Source organism: Nannobrachium achirus (assembly GCF_963921795.1).
Source record: "Nannobrachium achirus genome assembly, chromosome: 14".
Lineage (NCBI taxonomy): Eukaryota > Metazoa > Chordata > Actinopteri > Myctophiformes > Myctophidae > Nannobrachium > Nannobrachium achirus.
The window spans coordinates 24,145,027-24,172,359 of record NC_137821.1 but is presented as its reverse complement, the minus strand read 5'-3'; the positions used below and the strand labels follow the sequence as shown (position 1 = coordinate 24,172,359).

The 27,333-nt window shown below is 43.9% G+C and overlaps 1 protein-coding gene across 1 annotated transcript in view; it reads right to left on the bottom strand.

Moving 5' to 3' along the window:
• Positions 1–27,333, bottom strand: part of dnah2 (dynein, axonemal, heavy chain 2) — a gene marked incomplete at both ends in the record, with an annotated part of 552,347 nt that overhangs the window by 510,786 nt on the left and 14,228 nt on the right. Inside the window, 5 exon segments of the mRNA XM_080741500.1 lie at positions 5,823–6,014; positions 13,651–13,889; positions 18,190–18,300; positions 20,543–20,638; positions 25,766–25,997. Of these exon segments, the coding sequence (XP_080597626.1) occupies positions 5,823–6,014; positions 13,651–13,889; positions 18,190–18,300; positions 20,543–20,638; positions 25,766–25,997 (870 nt within the window).

The window sequence follows — 27,333 nt, the reverse complement described above, 5'->3', positions numbered from 1 at the left end:
GCCTTGATGTACTGTTTTATCCAAAGAAACAAGAGATACAGAGAGAGAGAGAGAGAGAGAGAGAGAGAGAGAGAGAGAGAGAGAGAGAGAGAGAGAGAGAGACAGACAGGGAAAGCCCTACAAATGGAGACGGATTAGACTCGCTCTCCCTTTCTTTCGGTGTTAGGCTAATTAAAATGGTTTGTCACCGTGCTGTATGCTGTACAAACAAAAAACTTGAAATATTAATTCTTCTTAGTTTTATGTAGATGTAGAAGGAATCCATAATATTATGTATGCTTGGATGGCGGTGGGCTGTTGCTAATATCAGTCTTCATCATATTGGCATTTATTTTTTTGCTGGGATGGAGTATGTTTGTTTTTATTTGTTTGTTTATTGTGGGGAGATTCAGTCTGGGATTACTGCTAATTGTTTAGGGTACGTTCAGCATGCCATGCATACATGTCTAGCTCTTCTGTTAGAGTCTGCTCCCTTTGATATTAAAACCCTCTATTCTTAGTTAAACTGTCAAAACTGTTCTGTCTGCTGTTTCCTTCAACACCGAATCTCTAAGTTCTACAAGATCTACAAGGCAAACTCACAATGCACCGCGATGCAGGTATAAGCACATACAACTCTAGTCGATACACTTCTTCGACTGGGGTCCCCCATGGGGTCTAGTTGGCCCTCTTAACTCAAAAAGCGGATCTTCAAGCTTACATTCACAACACATCACATTGTGAGCATATAGATCAGCTATATTCGGCGAAAGAGTCCCTATTTTTGCAGAATCTTTGCCTATGAAGACGCGCCAGAATAGGGAGGGATGCTAGGGTTCAACTGGTTAATACTAGTAAGACACCCCAGGGCGACATGTGACCTCGCCATAAAGGGCGAGGTCGCACCAATTCTTGGCCATCTGGCCAGTGATGTATATCGGACCAGTTGCACCAGACCCCTGCATGATATGTGCAATGTGATGTCAGAACATGCCCATATATGGACAATGGACATTACCAAATATGGGCATTCCCAGATATGAGCTTAACACACTGGGTGCCCCTAGATTGAGCCCCATTTATCCCCTCTCGCTGCATGCCCAGGCCCACCACCATTCTATTGAATACGGCCCTGTTGCGTCAATGCATGCGTCATGAGTCATGACGTCACTTGGTCACATGACCGCAGACAAGATGTTGTTGTGTAACTTACTGTATGGACCAGTGTTGATCATAGCTGTTCATTGCCGATCAAACGTTGGTCATTTTGCCGCAGCCGGCCACAGTTTTAGCCATAAAACAAACATCAGAGATAAAGGGCGTTAAAGATGGGGAAATGCATTGGATTATATGGAGAAACGGCCGTGCGATGCTCTCAGCGTCGATTCGAAGCAACCCGCGGTGAATGGGGTGCATCCAGGCGTAGCCCCGACCTTACGGTCAGATTTAAAGTTAATACTGTAAATACAGTAAACGTGTCAAAAACGTTGTGGGCCTCCAGCGACATCAAAGAGTTTGACGCGTGGGCACCCGCTGAGTTAATATTAATGACATGGGGAAAGGGATCTCCATATATGGGCATAAAATGGACAAGGATGTATTTTAAATATCTCAAGTCTGTACAGAGCTTGTAACAAGTAGCATGATTGAACAGCCATATCATCGCTGTAGGATGGAAGGAAACCTTGTATGTCCAAAACTGTTTTATTAAAATGTTTTGATAAATATTGAGAAACTATAACCGATCTACAAGCTCACAGTTTTCACTCTTGTATGATGAAGTAGGGCTTTAATTTGCAAAACAAAAACAAAAGAAAGTTGAAAAATGGAGATCTAAGGTTTCCACCCGACAGCAACGATATACAGAAAGGAGGGCTCTTTTACTAATTATTATAAACACATAACACTCTTGGCAGTGTCAACCAGACCCTGATTTGTGTTGTTTTGTATGGAAGAAAGTAGTAAGTCATAATGGGGAAACTGATCCATCAAACGTATGGCAAACTTCAAAAGCCTATCTGTGGGCCATGATGATATCCTACTGTACTGTTAAAAAGAAAAAAAACACTACAGAACAGAGAAGACTCAAGAGATGTTGAATCACAGAATAAATACACTTTGTCTAAGGAAAGCTGGGACAAGGTCTTAACTCATATGCTGCCATTTAACAATACCTTCGTACTCTTTAACTCATACCCTGCCAAGCCCGAGGAACCCGAGAATTTCCCGATGTCCCACCCTGCCACGCCCGAGGAACCCGAGAATGGCCGCCATTTTGAAGAAAAAAAAAAAAAAAAATTCAAAATTTTTTTTTTTTCAAATTTTTTTTTGGACCCCAAAAACGTTAGTAGGCATGATAGCGATCGCGAAATCGCATGTTTAACCCCCATAGCAACCCCATCTTTCAAGCATGGCAGCCATTTTTGTTTACATTATAGGAAAACATAGTGGCTGTTAACTCATGAATGCCTGAACGGATTTCCATTCTGATTTTTTTGTTTGAAAGCTGTGAGCAATGTGGACACACGTGGTGCATGATCTAGGCATGGGTGTGCATTATCCGTGCACTACTGATTACATGGAAGTCTATGGAGACTCATGGCAGGATTGGAGTACGAAGGTATTGTTAAATGGCAGCAGATGAGTTAACTGCCATTCGTCTCCATAGACTTCCATGTAATTCATAGTGCACGGATCATGCACACCCATGCCTAGATAATGCACCACGTGTGTCCACATTGCTCACAGCTTTCAAACAAAAGAATCCGAATGGAAATCCGTTCAGGCATTCATGAGATAGCAGCCATTATGTTTTACACTGTTGTGAGCTTGGAGGTCTGCTACCTGAGTTGTATGGGGGTTGTATGGGGGTTAAACAAGCAATTTCGCGATCGCTATCATGCCTACTAACGTTTTTGGGGTCCCAAAACATTTTTTGAAAAAAAAAAATTTTTGAAAAAAAAAAATTTTTTTTTTTCAAAATGGCGGAAATTCTCGGGTTCCTCGGGCGTGGCAGGGAGGGACATCGCGAAATTCTCGGGTTCCTCGGGTTTGGCAGGGTATGAGTTAATAGCTCCATCTGCACTTAATAAATGTGCAATCCCAAAAGGGAGGAAAAGGCTGTGTTACTGCAAAAGCAAAAGAGATATGAATAATGGGGCACTATCGGGCTAAATTAATTCATAACAAAAAGAAATCCTGACAATACAATCTGAAAGTTTAAAGATACAAATGGTTTAAGTGGTACATACACCCTCTCAGGTGTCTTTAAAAATGTATGTTGAACACTATTTAAATGAGAAAATTTAAGGAATAGAAGATAGGAAAATACAGACAGAATCTTCTTCTTCAAAAGCTTATGTAAGTTTAGTTGATAAGCACTTACTCAATGCTAACATTTGTTGAAATAACCTGGCCTGTCATTCAGTTAGGCCTACTCATATAGGACTTCATATATTTGAAACTGGGGTTATATTTTTAATTTAAAAATGTAATTAAAGTCAATGGAGAAAATGAATTTGCGAATATATTTATATAAATTAAACTATATATTATAAGGTATCTCTTAGCAAAATGCACCCCTACGTGTCCCGATGAAGCCGGTCGATTTGACAAACATGGGAGGAGTAGCGAGGCAAAATAAAAAAGGTTTATCTGGAAATATAGATGGATAAATGGATGAAAGGAATAAAGTCGGACACGTATGTGTTTGGGGAAACCACACTAATTAAAATATGACCCCTGGGGAACCCCAGTCAATGAAGTATAGAGCATTTAAGTGGTTAACTGCAACATAAGGCCAGAAGCTTCACTACAGAACATGGGGAGTGTTAACACCCCAGGAGCCAAACTCGTTCAGTGACTAGTTAAGGCCACTAGGTGTCACCATGCCAAAAGGAGTTGTCTCGTCGAGAGACGAGACAACGAAGGGTTAACTGTACGCGCTGCTGCCTGCCCTCTGAATGACCCGAGTCCATTACGTCACCCCGTAGCAGAGAGAGAGAGAGAGAGGGAGAAAATGGCGGAGGCTGGTTACATTGATTTCCATTCTACTCTGAAACATAAAAAGGGCTTTATCTATGAATGAGGTGAAAAGAACGCCAGGGAAGCAGAGATCTGATTGTTTTCAAATGTTATAAACCTGAGCAGCCCATGTGTTAACATGAGCAGGAATGCCCACTCATTCAGGAGAAGTGCGTATGATCAGAATTGAGCGTAACGTGTACTTAAGAACGTTTCCACGAACACTGTAGCATTTGTTTCTCATCTGGATCTTTTCAGATAAGAATTGACAAGCCTGACATCGTTTTTCTACTTGGAATTGTCTAATTCTTCATGCAAAGGTTATTACAGTATTAACACTTATGTTGCAATGATTTTTTCCGGCCAATGTCCCGCGTTGCCATGGTTACCATAGACTTCCATGTAATTGTGCAAGTGTGTAAAAAGTGCACGCCCATGCCTAGATGATGCACCACGTGTGTAGATGCTGTTCACAGCTTTCAAACAAAAAAATCCGCTTGGAAATCCATGCAGGCATTCATGATTTATCAGCCATTATGTTTTCTTCAGATGTAAACAAACATGGCTGCCATGTTTGAAAGAATGGGTTGGTATGGGGGTTAAACATGCAATTTCGCGATCGCGATCATGCCTAATACATTTCTGGAGGTCCAAAGAAACTTTTTTTTTTTTTAAATTTTGAAAAAAAAAAACATTTTTTTTTTCAAAAACGGCCCAAACTCGGGAAACTCGGGGTTGGCACAGCACTAGTACCAATACAAACTCGGGAAACTCGGGGTTGGCACCATATGTGTTAATAGTGACACCTCATATTGGCATCAAAATGTGTCCGTACATTTAGAACATCAGAAAATCAGGCTTCAGATTATAACCATTTTAACACGGTGCTCAACATCGGGTCCGGGGACCAACAGGGGTCCAAATGAACTGTAACTCTGAGAGTGTACGAATGGAACCAATTGGACCCTTGCAGGCCGGGTCCGTTTGGCTCACTTTCACTGTTAAATAAACCCTCAGGATTTCACAGTGCATAGATTGGGGTCAGAGAGATAAAAGTGGTATCAAATGGAGGTCTGTGGCCTATAATGCATATCAAACTGAGGGACAGGCTGAGAATATAACTGGTGTGTGTGTACGCACGTGCGCGCGTGTGTGTCACAGAGAGAGAGAGAGAGAGAGAGAGACAGAGAGAGAGAGACAGAGAGAGAGAGAAGGGATGGGACGATATGAAAAATTCATATCATGATTATTGTGACAAAAGAAATCGCGATTTACGATATTAACACGATAATCAAAATCCATTATCCTGGGGCGGAACATATGCCAAAAAATAGAAGATCTACAAGCTCACAACATGTCGCAACGCGACGCATTGTGAGCTTGTAGATGGGCTATTTTTTGGCAAAGACATATAGAGAGTTAAAAAAAAGACTGTATCAAGTACGTTTATCCTATTATAAGTACCTTTTACCAGTTATAGAGGGTTTAAGTGGTACCGGATATGCAGCTATAGGCAAATAAAAGGTTAATTGATCCCAGTGCATGACGGAGGACGATATCACGATAAATTAAATCTCCACGATACGATTATCGTGAGTGTTTTTTTATCACGATAATATTGCTTATTGTCCCATCCCCGAGAGAGAGAGAGAGAGAGAGAGAGAGAGAGAGAGAGAGAAAGAGAGAGACAGAGGGAGAGGAAACAGAGAGAGAGGGAGAGGAGACAGTGGACCGCAGACAGACAAAAGGAGGTGAGCAGACTAGAGTGCAGGGTTGTTAGTAGCAGGGTGTCAGCAGCAGGTGACCTGGTTGCAGTGTACCTTGAGGAGCAGAGCGCTCATCCTCTCCCTGGTGTTGTAGCAGGGCGAGTTGACCCAGATGATGCGGACGAGGCTGATGATGTGCCCGAGCGTCGGGGCCATCTGGCTGGGATGGAGGCCGGCCAACTTCTCACACGGCTCCTTCAGCAGGGACAGCCAGTGCAGGTTGAACCCGGCCTGCCTGGAGCTCGCCTGGGACACGCGTGCACGCACGCACACACGCACACACGCACGCACGCACGCACGCGCACACACACGCACACACACACACACACACACACAATACAGACAGCAATGGTCAAAGTCAAATGGACAGAATTGCCAACAAGGGATGGGACGATAAGCGATATTATCGTTTTTCGTGATAAAAAAAAACACTCACGATAATCGTATCATGGAGATTTCATTTATCGTGAAATCGTCAACCATCATGCACTCGGATCAATTCAACTTTTGTTTTTTGCCGAGCTGCATATCCGGTACCATTTAAACCTTCTATTGGTAAAAGGTAATTATAATATATATGTACTTGATACAGACTTTTTTTTCACTCTCTATCAAATGTCTTTGCCAAAAAAATCTACAAGCTCACAAGTGAGCTTGTAGATCTGCTATTTTTTATGCAAATGTTCCGCCCCAGATGTTGGGGATATTTTGATTATCGCGATAATATCGTAAATCGTGATTTCTTTGGTCACAATAATTGTGATATGAAATTTTCATATGGTCCCATCCCTCGTGCCAACATAGAGGCTGTCTGGTTATCAGAAGGTCATCGCTTCCACCCTCGGCTCGCTCATATACAGTGTGCAGGGGCGTCACACCAAATTCTGGGCCCTGGGTACAAGGATTCACTGCGGGCCCCCACATGAATGTTAACTATTGAAAAATAGCAGATATACAAGCTCACAGCGCGGCACCGAGTGCCGCGCTGCGAGCTTGTAGATCTGCTATTTTTGAAAAATCGTGAAAATGTGTGCAAGAAACTTATGTTTCTATGTCAGTGGTGCTCACACGTTTTCATGTAAAGGACCCCCAAGATGATATGTATTTGGCCACAGCTAGACCTCCATCTCAAAATATTTTGTTCCAGGGACCCCTCCCCGGAAGCAAAATTTGAGTTACAAATGTTCGCTTAAAAAAATACATATTCAAAGATTTGAGCACATTTTTACGACTTTTCAAAAATAGCAGATCTACAAGCTCGCAGCGCGGCACTCGGTGCCGCGCTGTGAGCTTGTATATCTGCTATTTTTCAATAGCTAAAGTTACTATAGGGCCCCTCCACCTTGGGCCCTGGTAACTCAGTCCCACTTTCCTACCCCTTGTGACGCCCCTGACAGTGTGTGAATGAGCGAGGCACTTGACCCATAGCAGCTCCACTGCCGAGCTGGCGCTCATGAGGGAGCAAGCCATCTGCTGGATGAATGAGGAACGCCTCAGGACGATACAATGTTCCTATTTGTCATGAATGAGAACGAGTATTTTTCTGAGCATTTCACGCAATATAAGGGCTGCAACTATCGGTTATTTTCGTAGCATTTATTATAACTACAACTTTTTTTAAAACAAGTAACACTCACTAAGGTCAAGTAGCGACCGGAGTACCAACTAATTTGACCATTTAGACCCCAAAAAATGGCAAAAAAGAAACACGTCAACATGTATACATAATATGCATACGAGACATGGTGGGGGTGGACATTAATTGACAATAAATATTGCGTGGAGGCGAGCATAATTGCATGTAAACTTAACAGCAAAGGCTCTTAAATAAATAATAGATAAAATATATGAATTGATTTGTCTGATTAACCTATTAAAGCACAATTTTATTTTTTGTCATGCTTTTATGTTTGAAAATCTATTATTTGCCATTAACTAGCTGCCTGTGAGTGCCTACTGCCTACATATTATTACTGTGTTTTATTCTTATCATTTTAGATTAAATGCATGCTAAGGAGGATTCCCCCCTTTGAAACAGCATAATAAAGTAAAACGATGCTGCTCAGTCATCATTACGGCCCATCAGTGTCTGTGTCTGCAGACAGAGCGTCCAGCTGTAGTAGTAAAAAGTAGTGGCCCAATTACCATGCGCCCATCCCTCTGGGTTATGGGATCTGAACAGCTGACTCGTCCCTCCGGTTTACGAGAGCAATATCGTTTGGAATATTGCACACGTCCCTTCGGGTTATGGAAACAATGTCGCTTGTAAAACGCAGCCATTTGCGAGTTGTTTTTACAGGCGACAAGCGGCGGAATTGTACACAGAGAGGCTTTAAAGTACGCCGACATCGCTGACGTTTTGGACATAAAGAGCAGGGTGAAAATGTGCACCTTCAAGTATAAAAAAGGAGGTAAATCAATGAATCCGTATACTTAGTTGAGGGTGGTTCCCCAGGGGTCAATCGGTCCCCTCCTTTTTGTCCACTCTACACCAAATCTCTTAAAAATAATCAATCTATAAGGTCATAAAACATGACAGCATTTGCCTTGTTCACCAGTGAGGAATGTGGCCACACCGAAAGTTAGGGGCAAAGAGCAAAAGTACAAACTATACGTCATGTAAACATGGCACGGCAGATAAAAGTCCATCTGGATCTCTGTCTGTGTCACATCTGCAGCGGTACATGGGGATCATGTATCTGCTTTTGGCAGGACAGTAGAGAACAACACTTCCACATTGCATTAACCCATTTAGGCCTAGAATTATTTAATGCTTTAACTATTGAAAAATAGCAGATATACAAGCTCCTACAGCGTGGCAGCGAGTGCCGCGCTGATGTGCACATCTTTCAATATATCTTCTTCAAAGCAAACTTTTGTAACTCAAATCTCTGCTTCTGGGGGGTCCCTGGAACAACATATTTTGAGATGGGGGTCTGCGGCCAAATAAATGTAATTTTGGGGGTCCTTGACATGAAAAGGTTTGAGAACCACTAATTTAGAGGAAGGATTTAGAAGTCGGGTCAAAGATCGGGTCAAAGATATTGAAGATTTTTCAAAAATAGCAGATCTACAAGCTTGCAGCGCGGCACTCAGTGCCACGCTGCGAGCTTGTAGATCTGCTATTTTTCAATAGTTAAAGCTACCGCGACTCGGGCGCGTTCCAGTTATTTGAGAGTTAAGTTCAGAGGAGTCGGCCACTCCATCTTCGCATCACACTGCTTTCACGAGGGCAGTCTTCAGCGTGCGGCCTGGCAGGCCGGCAAACGAATGACACACAGCACAGCCCAGGCCAGCGCAGCATATTGGCTTGGTATAGAGAGAGAGCCACCAGAGAGAGAGCCAGCTCGCTATGATGAATTACAGGCCGAACGGAGAACGCTGAGGCTCTATCCAGCGTGCTTTACAGCCCCGAGTCAGCCAGCCAGCCAGACAATCCATTTAACACTGTGAGGAAGGCTGTATCCAGCAAACGCAGGCCTGGATGGGGAGTTTAGAGCTCCTCCATGACTGATGACACTGGCTGACGCTCAAATCACATACAGCTCCCTTACTGTATACCGCAGCAGTAGTTTCCCAACCTGCTGTCCAGGGCTCCCATAGATCAGTGGTTCTCAACCTTTTCAGGCCGCGACCCCCAAAATAATTGCGACCGAAGGTCACGGTTTACCATGAGAAATGTTACAGCTTGTCTCCGTGTGTGTACACATTTTTACGGCCTATGGGTTTGTCGCTCTGACATCAAGCTCTGATGTCACTCTGATGTCCGGCACATCTTTATCCACGTATCCGTGTATCTCTGAAGGTCACGCCTTCTGTGGTTCCCTTGACACATGACATCACAGGTGATATCACAGGTGACATCACCTATGTAAAAGTCCATATATGGGTATTCCCCAGAATCCCCTTTTATGACCATATATGAAGATCTCTGATGTCACCGATTTATATCACTGGCCAGATGGACAAGACATGGTCCATATCTGTGTGGCTGGTTCAGATAGGGATCTCCATGTATAGGCATAAAATATAGTGTATGTTTGTGATGTCCTCGGAACCACTCTAACAGAATCCCTTTTATGCCCATATATGGAGATCCCTGATCCGTCATCAATATTAAGCCCATATCTAACAGGACTTCATATGGGAATGCCCATATATGGAGGAAGACAGCCTATATCTGTGCTGCTGGTTCAGACAGGGATCTCCATGTATGGGCATAAATGGGATGTACTCCATATATGGGTAACTGGTCTGATATACATCACTGGTCAGATGGCCAAGATTTGGCGCAACCTCGCCTCGTTGATTGAGAAAACAATGTTGCACATTAAGCCAATCATCTGGGGACCCCCCAAAATAATTTGCCATAGATCACATGGTGGGCGTGAGGCCTTGTATTGTCTGTACGGAGGAAGTCTAACATTTTGAGCATGTTGAACAAAATCATAATTAGCTTTCATCCACTGTCTGCCTGTATGTTCTCAATGTGATATCAGTCCAACTTGGCATAATTAACTTTTGTTAGTAATTGAGCGTTGTGAGCTTATATCTAAATTGTCTATTTTCGCTATCTGTCGCACGAGGAGTAGGGCATAAATGGTTAACATAAGGAGTTTAAAGTGTTAGTTCACCTATTTTTGACATAAAGCTGTGTGAAATACTTGCCATTAAAACAGTGGTTACAAATGTATTAATTGATTACCAGAGTCCTGTGGTCAGAGTTCTGGTCAGTTTTAGATGAATATTAAGTAGTTCCAATGGGGTGGGGGCCATTTGGCGTGGCCCAATCGTTGAAAATAGATTAATCCACAAAACTAGCGTCATCTGTATTGTTGGCCTATTTCTACCATATAGAGCGAGGTTTCGTTCTGATCAGCTGACTGCAAAGCACCTTGTTTTGGGGAAATACGTTGCAGCGGCGTAGTGATACTGGACACAAAAAAATAGTACCATGTGACAGAGGGGTCAAAGTTGAACGAAAGTTGGTCTATTTGGTAGAAATAGGTCAACGATACAAATGACGCTTTTGTGGATTCATCTAGTTTTAATGATTGGGCCATGAGCCCCTGCCAAATCACCGGAACTACTTTATATTCATCTAAAACTGACCAGAACTCTGACCACGGGACTCTGGTAATGAATTAATACGTTTGTAAATCACACCCAATGTGAAGTGAGCGGTGGTCGTGCTTGCATAACGTCTTCAGACTAGGATATAGGTCTAGGATGTAATTGGTGATGTAATACAGGCTACACACATTGCTATGGCAAAACGCTGAGGAAAAAGTGGCTACAGACACACGTCCAGCCACTCTATGGAGCGGTTTACCACCGCTCAAAAAAAGAGTTGAGCCGGAAGGCAAAGCTCTCTGTCTACCGAGCAATCTTCGTTCCTGCTCTCACCTATGGTCATGAAGTGTGGGTCATGACCGAAAGTATAAGATTGCGGGTGCAAGCGGCCATAATGGGTTTCCTCAGACGTGTGGCTGGTATCCCCCTTAGAGATAGGGTGAGAAGTTCAGTCACCCGAGAGAGACCTCGAGAGAGACTTGCAGTAGAACCGCTGCTCCTACACTTAGGGTCAGCTTAGGTGGTTCGGGCATCTAGTACGGATGCCCCCCGAGCGCCTTCCTAGGAAGGTCCTCCAGGCACGTCCCACTGGGAGGAGACCCCGTGGCAGACCAAAGACCAGATGAAAGGATTATATCTCCTAACTGGCTTGGGAATACCTCAGTCAGTATACTCCCTGAGGGAGTAGAGGAAGTTGCTTGGGGTAATGAAATCTGGAAATCTCAGCTGGATCTGTTGCCCCCGCGACCCGATTCCGGATAAGTGGTTGAAGATGGATGGATGGATGTCTGTGTCAATGTGTGCATGCGTGAATGCGTACGTTTGGGAAGGCTCTCTGCTTGTGAACGCTGTAAGAACTAAGAGGGGCTTTGAGGATAAGAAAACGCAGAGGCGAAACGCTTGCATTTAAGGCCGGGAAAGAAGGAAAGATTCAAGGTCGTGTCTCAGTATGTGCGCATGCAGCATACAGTACTATAGACCAGCCCAGGGGTGGAGAAGGCAACCGGCACTATATCAGTGACTCTGTGCCGTGTTGATTTGCAGAGCGCTGCTAGATGTTTGCTATTTATCACTGGGAGGTTGCACGAAGAAATATTATGTACTATAAAGAACACTGCTTATGAACCCTCTGTAGGAAGGAGGGTGACTTTTAGGAGTTGTGGCCTTGTGGCTGCGATGGATAGAGTTGGACAGGGGTGGATTAACAGCACCATGTACAGCTGTACTGTACATGGCCCTGTATAAGGACAGTAGGCATCCATACTGGGACAAACACTTAAAGGTGATACACCATGAAATTTCACTTTTCCTATTTTAAAACCTTTTTTTGGTGTCCCACTAGCACCTTCTATCCTCACAAAGTCCCATTTCTGACCGTTGTGTCTTTCTCTGGTTTTGAGAAGGCGAAGGTTAAAAGTATCCCACGGGTTCTCAAAACAGTCTATCCAGATTTGCTGCCGATTGTGACGTCATCTGCCGATTGTGACGTCACCAAAAAAAATTATAATAATTATAATATTTTCTTTTCAAAAAAAAAAAAAAAAATGTAAAAAAAAAAAAAAGTTTTTTCAAAAAGATTTTTTTTTTTTTTTGGGGGGGGGGGGGGGGGGGGGGCTGAGCTGAAATGCTCTGAGAGCCATTCAAAAATTAGAGAGGCTCTCTATTCAGGAGTGGTAATTTAGCCTCAAACCTTTTGAAAAACGTTTTTGGGACATAAACAATATGACATAAATACTTTTTAAATGCATGGTGTATCACCTTTAACTAGCATCACAGTCAGTTCAACCACTTTAACGCTTCTTTTATACTTAACATAGGCTGTTTAAAAATAGACGATCTACAAGCTCGCAACGTAGATTGTAGATTCGCACGTTTTTTTGAGAAATCTTGAAAATTGTGAAACGCTTGGAATCATTTTGAAATATTTATTCCGTTATGGCGTGTCCACATTCTACACAACCCCTTTTCAGATGTCTACAGCCAAATACATATCAATTTAGTGGTCCATGACATGACATGACAATGTTTTAGAACTGCTGCTTTACAGCAGTGGTTCTCAGCCTGAGGGTCGGGTCCCCAAATAATTTTGAGGGGTCCCCAGATGATTAACTTAATGTGCAACATTGATTTCTCACTCGACAGTAAACAAACCACCATAAAGTTTAAGTGTACAGAGGGTATCTGCACATTTTTAAAGTGACAATTTAAGAACTTTTTAATACCTCTGAAATGACAAATTAAACATTGGCCAAATAGTCAAATATAAATAGCAGATCAACATGCTATACAACGCCTTGTAACGCCATGCGTTGTGAGCATGTTGATTGGCTATTTTCACAATATAACTGCGTTAAAATTAAATGTCTCTACTCTTAGTGCTCGTAGGGTGGGGGGTCCCCAGTTGGAATATGATCATTTTGGTGCGTTGCGGCCTGAAAAGGTTGAAAACCACTGCTATACAGTACAATCTTTTTCTGCTACAGTATCTAGCAACATTTCTGCATAATGTGCAGTTGCATTATTATATATCGTCGTTGTCGGGTGGAAAACTCGTATCTCCAAGTTTCAAATTTGTACGTTCTTTCGCAAAGTAAAGCCCTGCTTCATCATACAAGGCCGTCGCACAAAACTAGTGAAAACAGCCGATCTACAAGCACACAACTCCTCGCGGTGCGAGGCGTTGTGTGCTTGTAGATCGGCTGTTTTCACTAGTTTCAATCATTCTTAAAATGATGAATGCAAAAAGAACGGTTTTGGACATACAAGGTTTCCACCCGACAACGACGATACACTGTATTAGTGTTGCTACCTGTATGGCCTCAGCCTGTGTGCAGAAGGGCTGGACGTAGTGGGACCTGACGAGCTCCAGGGTGCGCTGGATGCGTGCGATCTGGGGCGTCTGCAGCTGCTTGCTGATGCCCAGCAGGTCCTCCAGGCGGCTCCTCCAGAAGACCATCTCCTCCAGGGGGCCCGAGATGTCCCCCATCTCCACCGCCTCCTGAGCCTTCAGCATCTCCTTGATCTGCCGCGTCCAGTGGATCACCACCACTGGGGGACGGGACCATATGAACAGTGTTGTAAAAAGTACTCACATTTTATACTTAAGTAAAAGTATCAATACATCAATATAGAAATAGTCAAGTAAAAGTCCAGAATTCAAAATGTACTTGAGTAAAAGTATGAAAGTATTGGCATCAAAATGTACTTAAAGTGCCAAAAGTAAATGTACAAAATGTTTGAAAATAGCAGATCTACAAGCTCAACGCATCGCGACGTGTTGTGAGCTTGTAAAATAAGGCTACAGTGGTTAATATATGTTTTTTATATATTATCATGTATAACTGCAAAGTAACTAGTAGCTAAGGTTTTCAAAAAATTTAGCGAAGTAAAAGTACAATATTTGAATCCAAGATGTAGTGGAGTAGAAGTAAAAGTATTAGAAATTGGAAATACTCAAGTAAAGTACAGATACCTCAAAATTGTACTGACAGTACTTAAGTAAAAGTACTTAGTTACTTTACACCACTGCATATGAAGTAGGGGTGGGCGATATGGTGATAATTATCGCTGAGACGATACAATGTCTCCACGATATGCCTTTTCAGAGATATGGTATGTATCGTGATACAATTGAGGGAGCCTTGTAAAAAAAAATCCTGTTTAATTGTTAATACAGAGATTCATTGCCGAATTCAATTTAAACCTGATTTTTGGTCTATAATCAGTAGTTCTCAAACTTTAAAATGTCAAGGTCTCCACTTAACTCTGACAGTATACAAATGAAACCAAATGGACCCGTAAGGGTCCATTTGGTTTCATTTGTATACTGCGACCGTCAGGTCACAGTTACTATGAAAACCTCCACCGGCAGTCAGTCTGTCTGTCTGTCCGTCACGTCACACTTTTCCCCAACTCATATCTCCGCCACCGTTGGCCCAATCATGGACGGATTAACCCCCGCGAGGGCCCCTGCCCACCCCCCACCATAACCCCTCCTCCCTCCTGACACGCACTATCCAGCTTGGATTTTAAGCCATGATGATCATCTGTGGACCAAGAAAGCACCTGTAGACAACAGAGGAGGGGCCCACACATTTTATTTTTGCTTAAAATATACATTTAATTTTTGACGAATAGGTACTGGCCCCGGCTCTCCCGGACACTCCTAGCCCGAGTTACGGCATTTTATGTGAGCTGCAGTGGAGGGGGTCCTCCACTGGGGGCGCCACCACTTTGGCATCCGTTCTGGAGCCACCATGAGGCCGATTCTTGCAAAACACATTTTTGGACACTGCTCCTACAGATTTTGCCCTAAAATCACACAAATCGGTACACACTATGTCTACACTCATGTCATCAACATGGATCTGTCCCATATAGCGCCACCATCAGGCCGATTTTTTCAAACACATTTTTGGACACTGCTCCTACAGATTTTGCCCTAAAATCACGCAAATCGGTACACAGTATGTCTACACTCATCTCATCAATATGGATGTCCCATATAGCGCCACCATCAGGCCGATTTTTTTAACCACATTTTTGGACACTGCTCCTACACATTTTGCCCTAAAATCACGCTGCGACCTGACGGTCGCGTATCTCCCGATTAGGGAGTCTTACTGGTAGAGAGTAAAAAAAACACTGTATCAAGTACGTATATTATTTGTATACTGCCAGAGTTACATACTTGTAAAGTTAAATTTAGACCTCCCAAAAGGAACCCAGAGAGTCTAGTTTTTGTCAAGTAACTTGAAAATGAACCATAAAAACCAACGTGAAAAAGAATCGTGATAAAATCGTGTATCGTGATACAGCTTGGGAAAATATCGTGATATTGTATTTTTCCATATCGCCCACCCCTAATATGAAGATTTCGCATCACGATTACTGTGACCAAAGAAATCTCCATTTACAATATAATCGCGATAATCTAAATATCCCCAACATCCATTATCCTGGAGCGGAACGTTTGCCAACGAATAGCAGATCTACAAGCTCACAGCGCGCCACAACGCGTCGCGAGGCAATGTGGTGCGTTGTGATCTTGTAGATCAGCTATTTTTTGGCAAAGAGATTTGGTTGCGACCGTCAGGTCGCACTTACTATCAAAACCTCCACAAACTGTGAGTCAGTCCGTCCGTCAGTCTGTCTGTCACACCTCACACGTCACACTATTGCCCTGCTCATATCTCCGCAACAGTCAGTCAGTCAGTCAGTCAGTCAGTCAGTCCGTCAGTCCGTCAGTCCGTCAGTCCGTCCGTCCGTCCGTCCGTCCGTCCATCCGTCAGTCCGTCAGTGAGTCCGTCAGTCAGTCAGTCTGTCTGTCACACCTCACACGTCACACTATTGCCCTGCTCATATCTCCGCAACCGTTGCCCCGATCCATGCCAAATTTTGCACACACACTCCTTGCCTGCCCCCAGTGGAGGACCCCCTCCACTGCAGCTCACATAAAATGCCGTAACTCGGGCTAGGAGCATCCGGGAGAGCCGGGGCCAGTACCTATTTGTCCGCCAAGGCAACGCGGAGACCCCACCCCTCATTTCTCACATGGCCCTCTTCTAGCGCCACCATGAGGCCGATTCTTGCAAAACACATTTTTGGACACTGCTCCTACAGATTTTGCCCTAAAATCACACAAATCGGTACACACTATGTCTACACTCATGTCATCAACATGGATCTGTCCCATATAGCGCCACCATCAGGCCGATTTTTTCAAACACATTTTTGGACACTGCTCCTACAGATTTTGCCCTAAAATCACGCAAATCGGTACACAGTATGTCTACACTCATCTCATCAATATGGATGTCCCATATAGCGCCACCATCAGGGCGATTTTTTGAACCACATTTTTGGACACTGCTCCTACACATTTTGCCCTAAAATCACGACCTGACGGTCGCTTATCTCCCGATTAGGGAGTCTTACTGGTAAGCATGTTTTACCAATAGAGGGTTTAAATGGTATTTGCAGCTTGGCAAATAAAAGGTGAATTGATCCCAGTGCATGACGGAGGACGATTTCACAATAAATGCAATCTCCACCATGCGATTATCGTGAGTGTTTTTTATCACGATAAACGATAATATCACTTATCGTCTCATCCATAACCACGACTGGCCAGGGGAGCAACGGTGGACAGTGACCAAGTACATTTACACAAGTACTGCACTTACAGTAAGATATTGGGGTACTTTTACTGTACTTTACTTGAGTATGTACATTTTTCAACAATTTATCTTGCTGTCATGCAGAAAGGTATCTCCATAACAACGGTTTGAGTTTTTTCTTAAATTCACAGCCTACTTGACCATCCTACAGTGTCACACAAAATTATCAAAAGTAGCCAGAGATCTAAAAGCTCGAACCGCTGTGCAAAGCGACACGTTTTGAGCCAGTATATCAGCTACTTTTTTCTAACTTTGAATTTGAGAGGAGAGGAGAGAGGAGGTGAAGGCCGGGGTGAGAGCAGAGGAAGCCAAACAGGAAGAGAGTGGGTCGATAAGATAACAGGGGGAAGGAGGAGAGGGAAGAGGGGGATGAAGACATGTGAAAAGGTTAATAAAAAAGGAAAAGATGACGCGCAGGAGAAAAGTGGCGGCGGCGGGAGTGGAGGTGAGGGTGCATGGGAGGTGATGAGCCCAGCGCCTCATTAAATAATGTCTCAGAAGAAGGAGGCGCGCGGGGAAGGAAGCACGCTGCAGCCTCTATGCAGATCAAAGAGATGAAAGTAACACTGACCTTTTTATACAGCATCCCCCCAGAGACACACCACACGCAAAAGGACACCACGATGCGAGCGTGCACACACACACGCACGCACGCACGCACGGCTGGAGGAAATACTGTGTCTACACGGTGTACGAATACATTATTTGTATTCGTACTATAATGTATAAGTAAATGTCCTCCATACAAAAGTATTAGCATCAAAATGTACAAAATGTACAAGTAGCAAAAGTGAATGTAATCAATAATCATTACGCAGAGGACTGCAAGACTACAATTATTGATCGTTTACCACTTAAGCTTAAGTTTACCACTTAAGCCCCATTGTGTACTGTACTTCATAATCATAATGAGCTATTTTTGAAGCATGTATCCTATTTTTATAAATAATTTGATTATTTTATTAATAATATGAATCTGCAAAGTAATAGTAACTAAAGCTATCAAATTATTATAGTAGAGTAAGGTGCTCTACACACTACAGGCGGTTGCCGTCGGGGCTGCCGCTAGGATCAGTTTGTGTCTCGCCGCACCGCGGTGAGACACAAACACACTCGCTCAGTGAGTAAGCGCGCGCGCGTGCACGCACACACACACACACACGACTTACTCTCCAGTCTTCCAACAAGTGCCTTGTCCTTGCTAGCCTCCTCAGGGCTGTGCTGCAGGGCCTCCATAGGGATGTACAGCACCGTCTTCCCCTCCAGCTTGAACCTGGCATCTGACACACACACACACACACACACACACACACACACACACACACACACACACACACACACACACACACACACACACACACACACACACACACACACACACACACACACACACACACGCACGGTTACACCTTTCAGTCCTTCGCAGTAGACACACAGTAACACAGTTAAACCTTTCAGGTCCTTCACGCACAGTAAATGGTGCATTTATATTGCACCTTTATCCAAGGCGCTTTACAGAGATTGTGCATTACATTCACCCATTCACACACACACATTCATACACCGATGGTGGAGGAAACCATGCAAGGCACCAACCTGCTCATCAGGAGCGACCAGAGGTTTTCGAGTCTTGCTCTAAAGGACTTTTCGACACTAACTCTGGGGGAGCCCGGGATCGAACTGGGAACCCTTCGTTTTTTTTGTCAAACTAAAGTAGCAAAAATAGCTCAAAACTAGAAGCTCAAAACACGCCACGATGCGAGGCTTTTTGAGCTTGTGGATCTGCTATTTCTGCCATTTGAATTCTGAAAAGTAACAGCTTTGGACATGTGAGGTTTCCACCCGACACCTACGACATACCTATACATATATAGTATATGCATACTAGCTCTCTGGAAAGTGTGGCGCTTTTGAGGTTTTAATGTCTACAAAGCGACGCGCGAGTATGTGTCGCTCAGGCAAAGGGTAGCTGAGGTATTCTCTTTGCTCCGACATCAAAGGTCTTCTCCAGTCCTTGGCAGGAGAGACAAAAAAATTAAATGAAAAACAGTTTGGCACTTCTGCAGAGGTGCCAGTCTCTCCATCCTCCCCAAGGACACGTGCCAGACCAGGACGCAGCGCGAGAGGCCAGCGCAGAACGGCGTGAACGAGAGACGTGGAGAGAGAGAGAGAGAGAGAGAGAGAGAGAGAGAGAGAGAGAGAGAGAGAGAGGAGTAGGGCTGTCAGGATATTACATTTTACATGACGACTCAAATAATTGCGATTAGAGATTTAATTGTGTTTTTGTCGTTGATAATTACATTTCTGTTCGGCTTTTAGGCTTTGAAGTTGCACATGGCAGATATGACACATGACCTAAATATACAAAGAAATTACTCGCATGTTTGAAAACTTTCTACTTATAACATTGATAGTGGAAATAGCCGATCTACAAGCTCACAACGCGTTGCGATGCGTTGTGAGCTTGTAGATCTGCTATTTCCACTATTTCTGAAAATGTTTGTAAATGTATTTTTCAATATTCACGATTATGACAAAATAATTGAGATTATGTCAAATAACTGCGTTTAAACGATTATGTAATAATAGAGGGTATGCGCGTGACATCATCATCATACCCGGAAGTTATGCGGGAACGCCTACTGAGTGGCAAAAGACTACTTTCTGGCCTTGACAGCCCATACATCCAAACAGAAAAGTCTTATCTGATTGCATTAAACGACGTTAAACGACATTAAACTCACTTTGCCACTCAATTTGCCACTCGGTATGCCATTCACTTTAAGCATTCGCATACCCTCTATTGTGACAGCCCTAGAGAGGAGGAGACCTTAGCTCAGAAAGAACACGGCCTTCATCCAGACGGGAAAATGTAAAGGAGAAGTGAGTAGAAGGAGGAGGAGAGAGTTTGGCTTCAGGTACCTTGCGTGCACACACGCACACGCACACACACACACACGCACACACACACACACACACACACGCAGCAGGAAGCAGCAGCCGTAGCCTTTGTAAGGAGATAAACAACACAAGGACAGTGAGCGAGGGAAAGAGAGAGAAAAATAATGAGGCAACTGAGAGCACATGAGGTGAGCAAAAAAAAACCAGCTAAAGAGCACAACACAGGAGAGAGAGAGTGTGTGCATGCATGTTTGTGCACGCACGCCCCACAGGTATTTTGTTATCATCTCCCCCCCACACTGCGCACATCTATGGGTGTTCGTGTTGTTGTTTTTTCCATCTCCCGTGTGGGTGCGTGCGTGCGTGTGTGCACATGTGTGCGTTCCAGGGGCCTTCCAGTCGACCTCTACGCCGTAGATGAACGACAGTGAATGAGGGTGCAGCCTTGCTCCGAGCCCCATCATCGTGTGACTGCATTATTACCGACTCTGGGAAGTTTTCAGAAAAGTTTCCTCCGCAACTCGCACAGCAGAGAAATGTTTACCCTGGAGGCAGGATTTGAGAAGTTGAAGAATTCCCGAATCCTTGAGAGATATGCCTTTGATTGCTGGTGCGTTTTACTGAAAAGTGATATTGCAAAATGAGCTTTCGAGGGGGGAGGCGGTTCGGGCGGGGGTTGGTTGGGGCTGGAGGTGGGGGTGGTGGGGATGAGGGGGGCTGTACGGGACGAGAGGGATTTCGGTCAGGATTATCCAATCTCTGGCTGATTATCCAGGGCGCGGTGTCAGGTAGAGAGGCGTGTGCGATTGTAGGGTTTATGTTTACCAACCACCGCAGTGAGAGTGTGAGTGCGGACGTCACGCGTGCGCTTGTGTGCGCGTGCGTCTGACGCGCGGTGGCGTTTCAGCCAAGATGATTGGGGTAATTAGCATGAGAATTGAACCATCACAGAGCACCCGGTACGCTACACTGTATGATTACCAGTGGGGGAGAGTAACCAAGTACATTTACTCAAGTACTGCACTTAACCCTTTCCAAGCCACGGGGAGCCCCTTAATGTTAAAACCGTACTATATCGAACTTCCTAGGGGGGGGGGGGCAGCCAATCGTCTTTTCCCGTACTTTCCCGTATTTACCGAAATAAATGATTTTCATCCGAAAATCGGCGATCGTCTAACCTTCCCTAGTCACCACTCGTGCATCGATAGCTCATGGCTGGGCTGAGATGAAGTAGAAGTGATGTCATTGGCCTTTCCTTTTCCAAGGCACATTATCCCATTCGGTTACTGTCTGTACCCTGGTGCTTGTACAGCAGCCATGCTAGGGGCTATGCTAGCGAAAATTTTCAGTTCTGCTCTTGAGTCACACATGGATTAATTGCGGGGACATTTACGTGAACGGATCGCGCACGCGAAACGCACGGGGAGATCGATGATCGGCCAAAACACCCATTCTATCCCAACGGAGATCGAGAAAATCACGGTGAGTTACTGACCTGGGGGGGGAAAAAAAAGAAAAAACAACGGCGCTGTTCAAGATGGAGGGGCTGCGGGCTCATGTTTATAAACATAATATTATGTCTCGATCACAATACAATAATAGAAATTTCACGGCTAATCTACCAACCCCCATTCTATTTCGGCTTAGAAAGTGTTAAAGTACAGTTTCTAGGTACTTTTACTTTAATCAAGTATTTTCATTTTTCTTCAGAGGCAAATATTGTACTTTTTATTCGTTTTTACAGTTAATTGAAATCTTTAGTTACATGTAGATTTGGATTATTACTACAAAACATACTTTAACTATTTGAAAACAGCAGATCTACAAGCTCACAGGCTTAAATAGACTTTTACTTAAAGGACAACTTAGTTTTTTTACAACAAGGGTTCATATTTTAGATAGTCATTAGAGAAAAGAAAGGATGAGTGTTAAAATGTTTTCATTTACTTCTTTCTATGGTTTTAGTGATTTTAACGATTTTGATTTGCATGCATGCCCCCATGCATGCAAGTGGCCAAAAATGTATTTTTAGACATAATAAGCCCATTCCCAAGATGCACCGCAATCTTTCATGGGCAGATGTGACTTATGGGGGCTGGTGTCAATAGTAACAAAGAAATTGCCAGCTTATTGTGTCTAAAAAGACATATTTAGCCACTTGTACGCAAACTACAGTACGCATGCCCCCAACCACTGAAATCAAAATACTAAAATCGCTAAAATAGAAAGCAGTAAATGAACATTTTAACACTCATCTTTTCTTTTCTCTAATTACAATCTAAAATATTAACCCTTGTTGTAAAAAAACAAAGTTGTCCTTTAAAGGGCCACTTCACCTCTGGGACAACTAGATCTTATTTTATTGTTGTTTTGCATCATATGCATTTTGCATCATATGATGCATTTTGCATCATCATGCTGCATCATATGATGCAAAACGCATCACTAGCACAGCTGAAATACTAAAATATCTCAAAACACAGATTGAACACAAAGAATAACTCAGGATTGTGTTGATTGTGTCCCAAACAACAATAAAATAAGATCTGGTTGTACCAGAGGTGAAGTGGCCCTTTAAGTAAAACATGTGAATTACTTTTTCCACCAAGGTCCCTCCATGGTGTGTCCCTCCTGCTTACCATTCTGGCTGTTATGTGGGAACAAACAGCCGGGGAGCGAGTGCATCATCATCTCCGTGGCCCAGCGACATAAAAAATAACAATCCTACACTGTACAAAAGCCTCCCTCGCCCAGATCAATGGCTGGCTGTCAGGGAGACATTTTGTCAGAGTGAATTTCACTGTAACCCTCCATTGTTGGGACGCGTTCCTCTCCCTTTCAAGGGGAAAGCGTTTTAGCTTTTCTTTTTTTTTGAAAATGTTTTTCTTCTTTTTTGGAGGGGATAGCTTTAGTGGAATTGATACAAAGCAGAGACGGGCTCAGGGTGGCTGAGTCTAGGAGAGAGAAAGAGAGGGAACTTATGGGGACGGGGAAAGGCGGGGGAACGCAGCGTGTCAAGGATTCAATCACAGCAGAGTAATAGCGGTTAAACTCTCAAATACCGGGAACGTGCCCGAGTCGCGTTAGATTTGAACCACTTTAACCATTGTTTTTATGCTTTAACTATTGAAAAATAGCAGATATACAAGCTCGCACCGCGCTGCGAGCTTGTAGATCTGCTATTTTTGAAAAATCGTGAAAATGTGTGCAAGTCCCGATCTTTGACCCGACTTCTAAATCCTTCCTCTAAATCAGCTGTTCTCAAACTTTTTCATGTCAAGGACACCCAAAATTACATGTATTCGGCCGCAAACCCCCCCATCTCAAAATATGTTGTCCCGGGGACCACCCAGAAGTAAATATTTGAGTTACAAATGTTCGGTGCCGCGCTGTGAGCTTGTATATCTGCTATTTTTCAATAGTTAAAGCAGTCAACAATCCTAGGCCTAAATGGGTTAAAAGATGGAACAGGGGAAGCAGAAAGTGTAGTGGCAACAAATTACCGACTACACTAGATGGCATTTTTCATTTTGAACCGAAAGAGTTTAACCACTTTGGACCTGGCGGGTCCCTATTGCGGGCATGTCATTATAAGTGAAAGTTTTGCCTGCCCTGTGAGCTGAAAACACGATGGTATTTTAATGCTATGAGCATGTTTAAGTACTTACTTACCCACATGAACCCTAGTGGCCCTATTCTGGGCATGTCACAGTAGCCCAACATTTGGCAATAGCAGAAGTTCGCTAAACCAACACATTGTGAGCTTTTAGATATAGCCTATTTTTAACTAACTAAGCTTTTTGGTGTAGAGGGAAAATAATGAGAGTATAGACCTCCAGTCAACAGTGTACTGTACTGTCTGTATGTAGGGTTTAAGTGGTTATACCCTGTACAGTATGCCGTACTCATGAAAATAGCAGATCGATTAACTCAAGTTTTGAGCTTGTACAAGTAAAGTTTGATGGACTGAATATGTTATTAACATGTTTATACATGTGGCACACACATCAGGAGCTTATCTGCTGTTTCCATAGCGTGAGGCAGCTTGAAGTACAAGTACACCCCCAGGACATGACGCCACTATGTCACACAGGCTAACCGGGCAGGAAGGAAGGCATTGGTACCATTTTTATAGTCTTTTATAGTAACGACTTGGCCGGGGGATTGAACACCGACCTCCCAGTCTCAGGGTGGACACTCTAACCACAAGGCCACTGAGCTGGATTTGAGCTAGTACAGGGGTCGGCAACCCAAAATGTTGAAAGAGCCATATTGGACCAAAAAACCCCAAAACAAATCTGTCTGGAGCCCGCAAAAAATTATAAAAGCTTTATATATCGTCGTTGTTGGGTGGAAACCTTGTATATCCAAAACTTTGTTTTGTATTTATCATAAAATTAACTAAACTAGTGAAAACAGCCGATCTACAAGCACACAGGCGTTGTGTGCTTGTAGATCTGCTGTTTTCACTACTTTTGTGCGTCAGTCTTGTATGATGAAGCAGGGCTTCACTTTGCGAAAAAAACAAAAACATGGAGATACAAGGTGTCTGCCTGACAGTGATGATAAAAAAATCGTTAAAACAAAAAGCTCATTTTTTTCCATTTTCATAAATTTTTGAATAAGCTCCAGGGAGCCACTAGGGTGGCGCTAAAGAGCCGCATGCGGCTCTAGAGCCACGGGTTGCTGACCCCCGAGCTAGTAGAACGGCTATAATGACATGCATAACAACAGGTTTGAAGTGGTTGAACAATGGCTAGAAGGAAATCATAGAAGGAAATCATACACGACACACACGACAATGAATGACTCTCTTTCTTTCTCTTTCCTTGCTCCACCACACGCACACGCACAAGCATGCACACGCACAAGCACGCACTCAAACACACACACACACACACGCACACGCACACACACACACACACACACACACACACGCACGCACACACACACACACACACTCTTGATGTTTTCAATTAATATGCTTCCTATACCTCCCAAAAGCATCCCCTGTGCCAGGTGTTGTAAATTAGTGTTTCGATCCAAGACGCTGAACACGAGGCGCCTGGCACTCGTGCGTTAATTGTGCGTCGCGGTTCCAAATGTCAATGCAGCGTCTGCGTCGGTTTAAACTCGCTACGCCATTGGTTCTAAAAGTGGGGTCTGGGGAGAGGTTCCAGGGGTTCCCCGGCAAAAGTAGTTCACTTAGGAGTCACAATCATTTTAATCACTACATCCATTTACATGTTGGCTATTCAAAAACAGCTGATCTACAAGCTCACAGTGCAGCACAAAGTCACGTGTCTGTGAGCGTGTAGATCTGAAATTGTTGAAAATATTGAAAACTAGTCCTGTGCCCGGGGGTGTGCACAGTATTTGAGGGATTGAGGGCCCGTTGGGCAGATCTTTATGCCCATATATGATGTTGGGAGTGTCCGTTGGGCAGATCTTTATGCCCATATATGATGTTGGGAGTGCCCATTGGGCAGATCTTTATGCCCATAAATGGTGTTCCGTGTCCAGGCCAGTCTGTAATGTCAGTACTATGACGTCAGAGTATGACGTGATGCTGATGTCAGCATGCAGACAGACGGTTACCATGGTGGCGGAACTGTGTAGTATCAGTGATGTCAGCATGCAGATGGTCAGACGGACGGACAGACAGACATTCACTAAATTATTAGTTATTAGATGTTCGATCTCTTCTGGGGGTCCCTGGCACAAAACATTTTCCGATGGGGGTCCGCGGCCAAATATATATCATTTTGTGGATCCTTGACTTGAAAAAGTTTGAAAACCATGAAACATCCGAGTGGCACGGTGTGAAGAAGCTCTGCCACTGACCTGTGAGCTTGGAGAGGTACTGATGCAGGTCTACGATGGAGTTGTTCCTGACGCTCTCGGGCCACACGCTGGCCTCCTGGGCCATGTTGGGGACGAACATGGCCCTCATCAGCCTCAGCAGGCCCTCGGTGGGCTCGCCGTGCACCGTGCCGAACTGCACGAACACCTCGAACGTCTCCTCCAGGATCTCTGCTCCCGGTTGACGGATGAAGTAAGCCACCTGATTCACCACCTGTTGAGACACACCGTGGGGGGTGGGGGGGAGAGAGAGAGAGAGAGAGAGAGAGAGAGAGAGAGAGAGAGAGAGAGAGAGAGAGAGAGGACAAAGACAGAGAGACGCACAAATATTTTGAGATTGGGGTTCCATGGCCAAATACATTAATAGGGGTCCTTGACATGCCAGCTCCATATATACAGTATGGGCACAAAGGAGAGCATGGCATATACTGTAAATGACATCTGTGATGTCCATAAAAGGTACAAGCGGACTGACAGATATAGAGATCTCCATATATTGGCATATTGGTTGGATTGGCGGTGCCACGTACTGTAGGTGTTGGGGGCCGCATGCGACAAGTGCGATAAGTGAGGTAAGACATGGACAGACAGACACACAGTCTGAGTGGGGTCCAGGGGATGGGGACATTGAGGGGATTCCAAGGGGTCCCCAATTGAACCAAATGGACGGTTCCATTTTACACTCTCAGATTTATCGGGGTCCGTGGCCTAACGCATACCAAAACGGGGTGTCCTTGAAATTAAAAAAGTTTGAGAAGCAGTGGAACCCTGCACTAGAATCTAGATTCTGGAAGGCTCGCCTCCCCGTTGGAGCCACTACGTGTAAAACAACAACTTTGTGCGTGCATGACAAGCCATCCGCAAATATGATTAAATCCCTGCATCCATTGTGTATTGTCTGTGGTGTTCCATGCCAGGGAAACAAAAGGGAGACAACACATTTCCATTCAGTCCTGTGGGGCTCTTTAGATGCAGCTCGCTTGCTATTCAGGGACATCATTACCACAATCTACGAAAGCATATCAGTTGTAATATTGCACAGTGAACACAGTGTGTGTGTACCCGTAATACTGTACTTGTGAGGACCAAAATGTGGTCCTCACAAGTACAGTCCTCACAAGTGGGTACATTTAATGTACCCACAAGTATAAAGTCGAATTTCAGAAATTGTTGATGATTTTTCCTGGTCCTCACACAAATAAAGATTGTTTCATGGTTTGAGTTTGGCTTACAATAAGGAATAGATTCAGGTTGGGTTTAGTATTAGACAGTATAGACAGTTAAAGGTTTGCTTTAACGGTTGGTGTTGGAATTATGCCTTATTTTAAACTTAGTTGCACCTCAAGTGTCACATACCAAAAATAACTTATGTACAAGATCACAACTAACCGCGTTGAACCGCTATGTTCAGCTGTAGGGCACAAAATGGCACAAAACTTTGAAAATGGCATCCATAAAATTTCCGCCTCAAAAATGTTGATATCCTTGTTTGACATATAATACAAACGTGTGTGTGCGTGTGAGTCTTGGACATGGCCCGCTCTAAATCT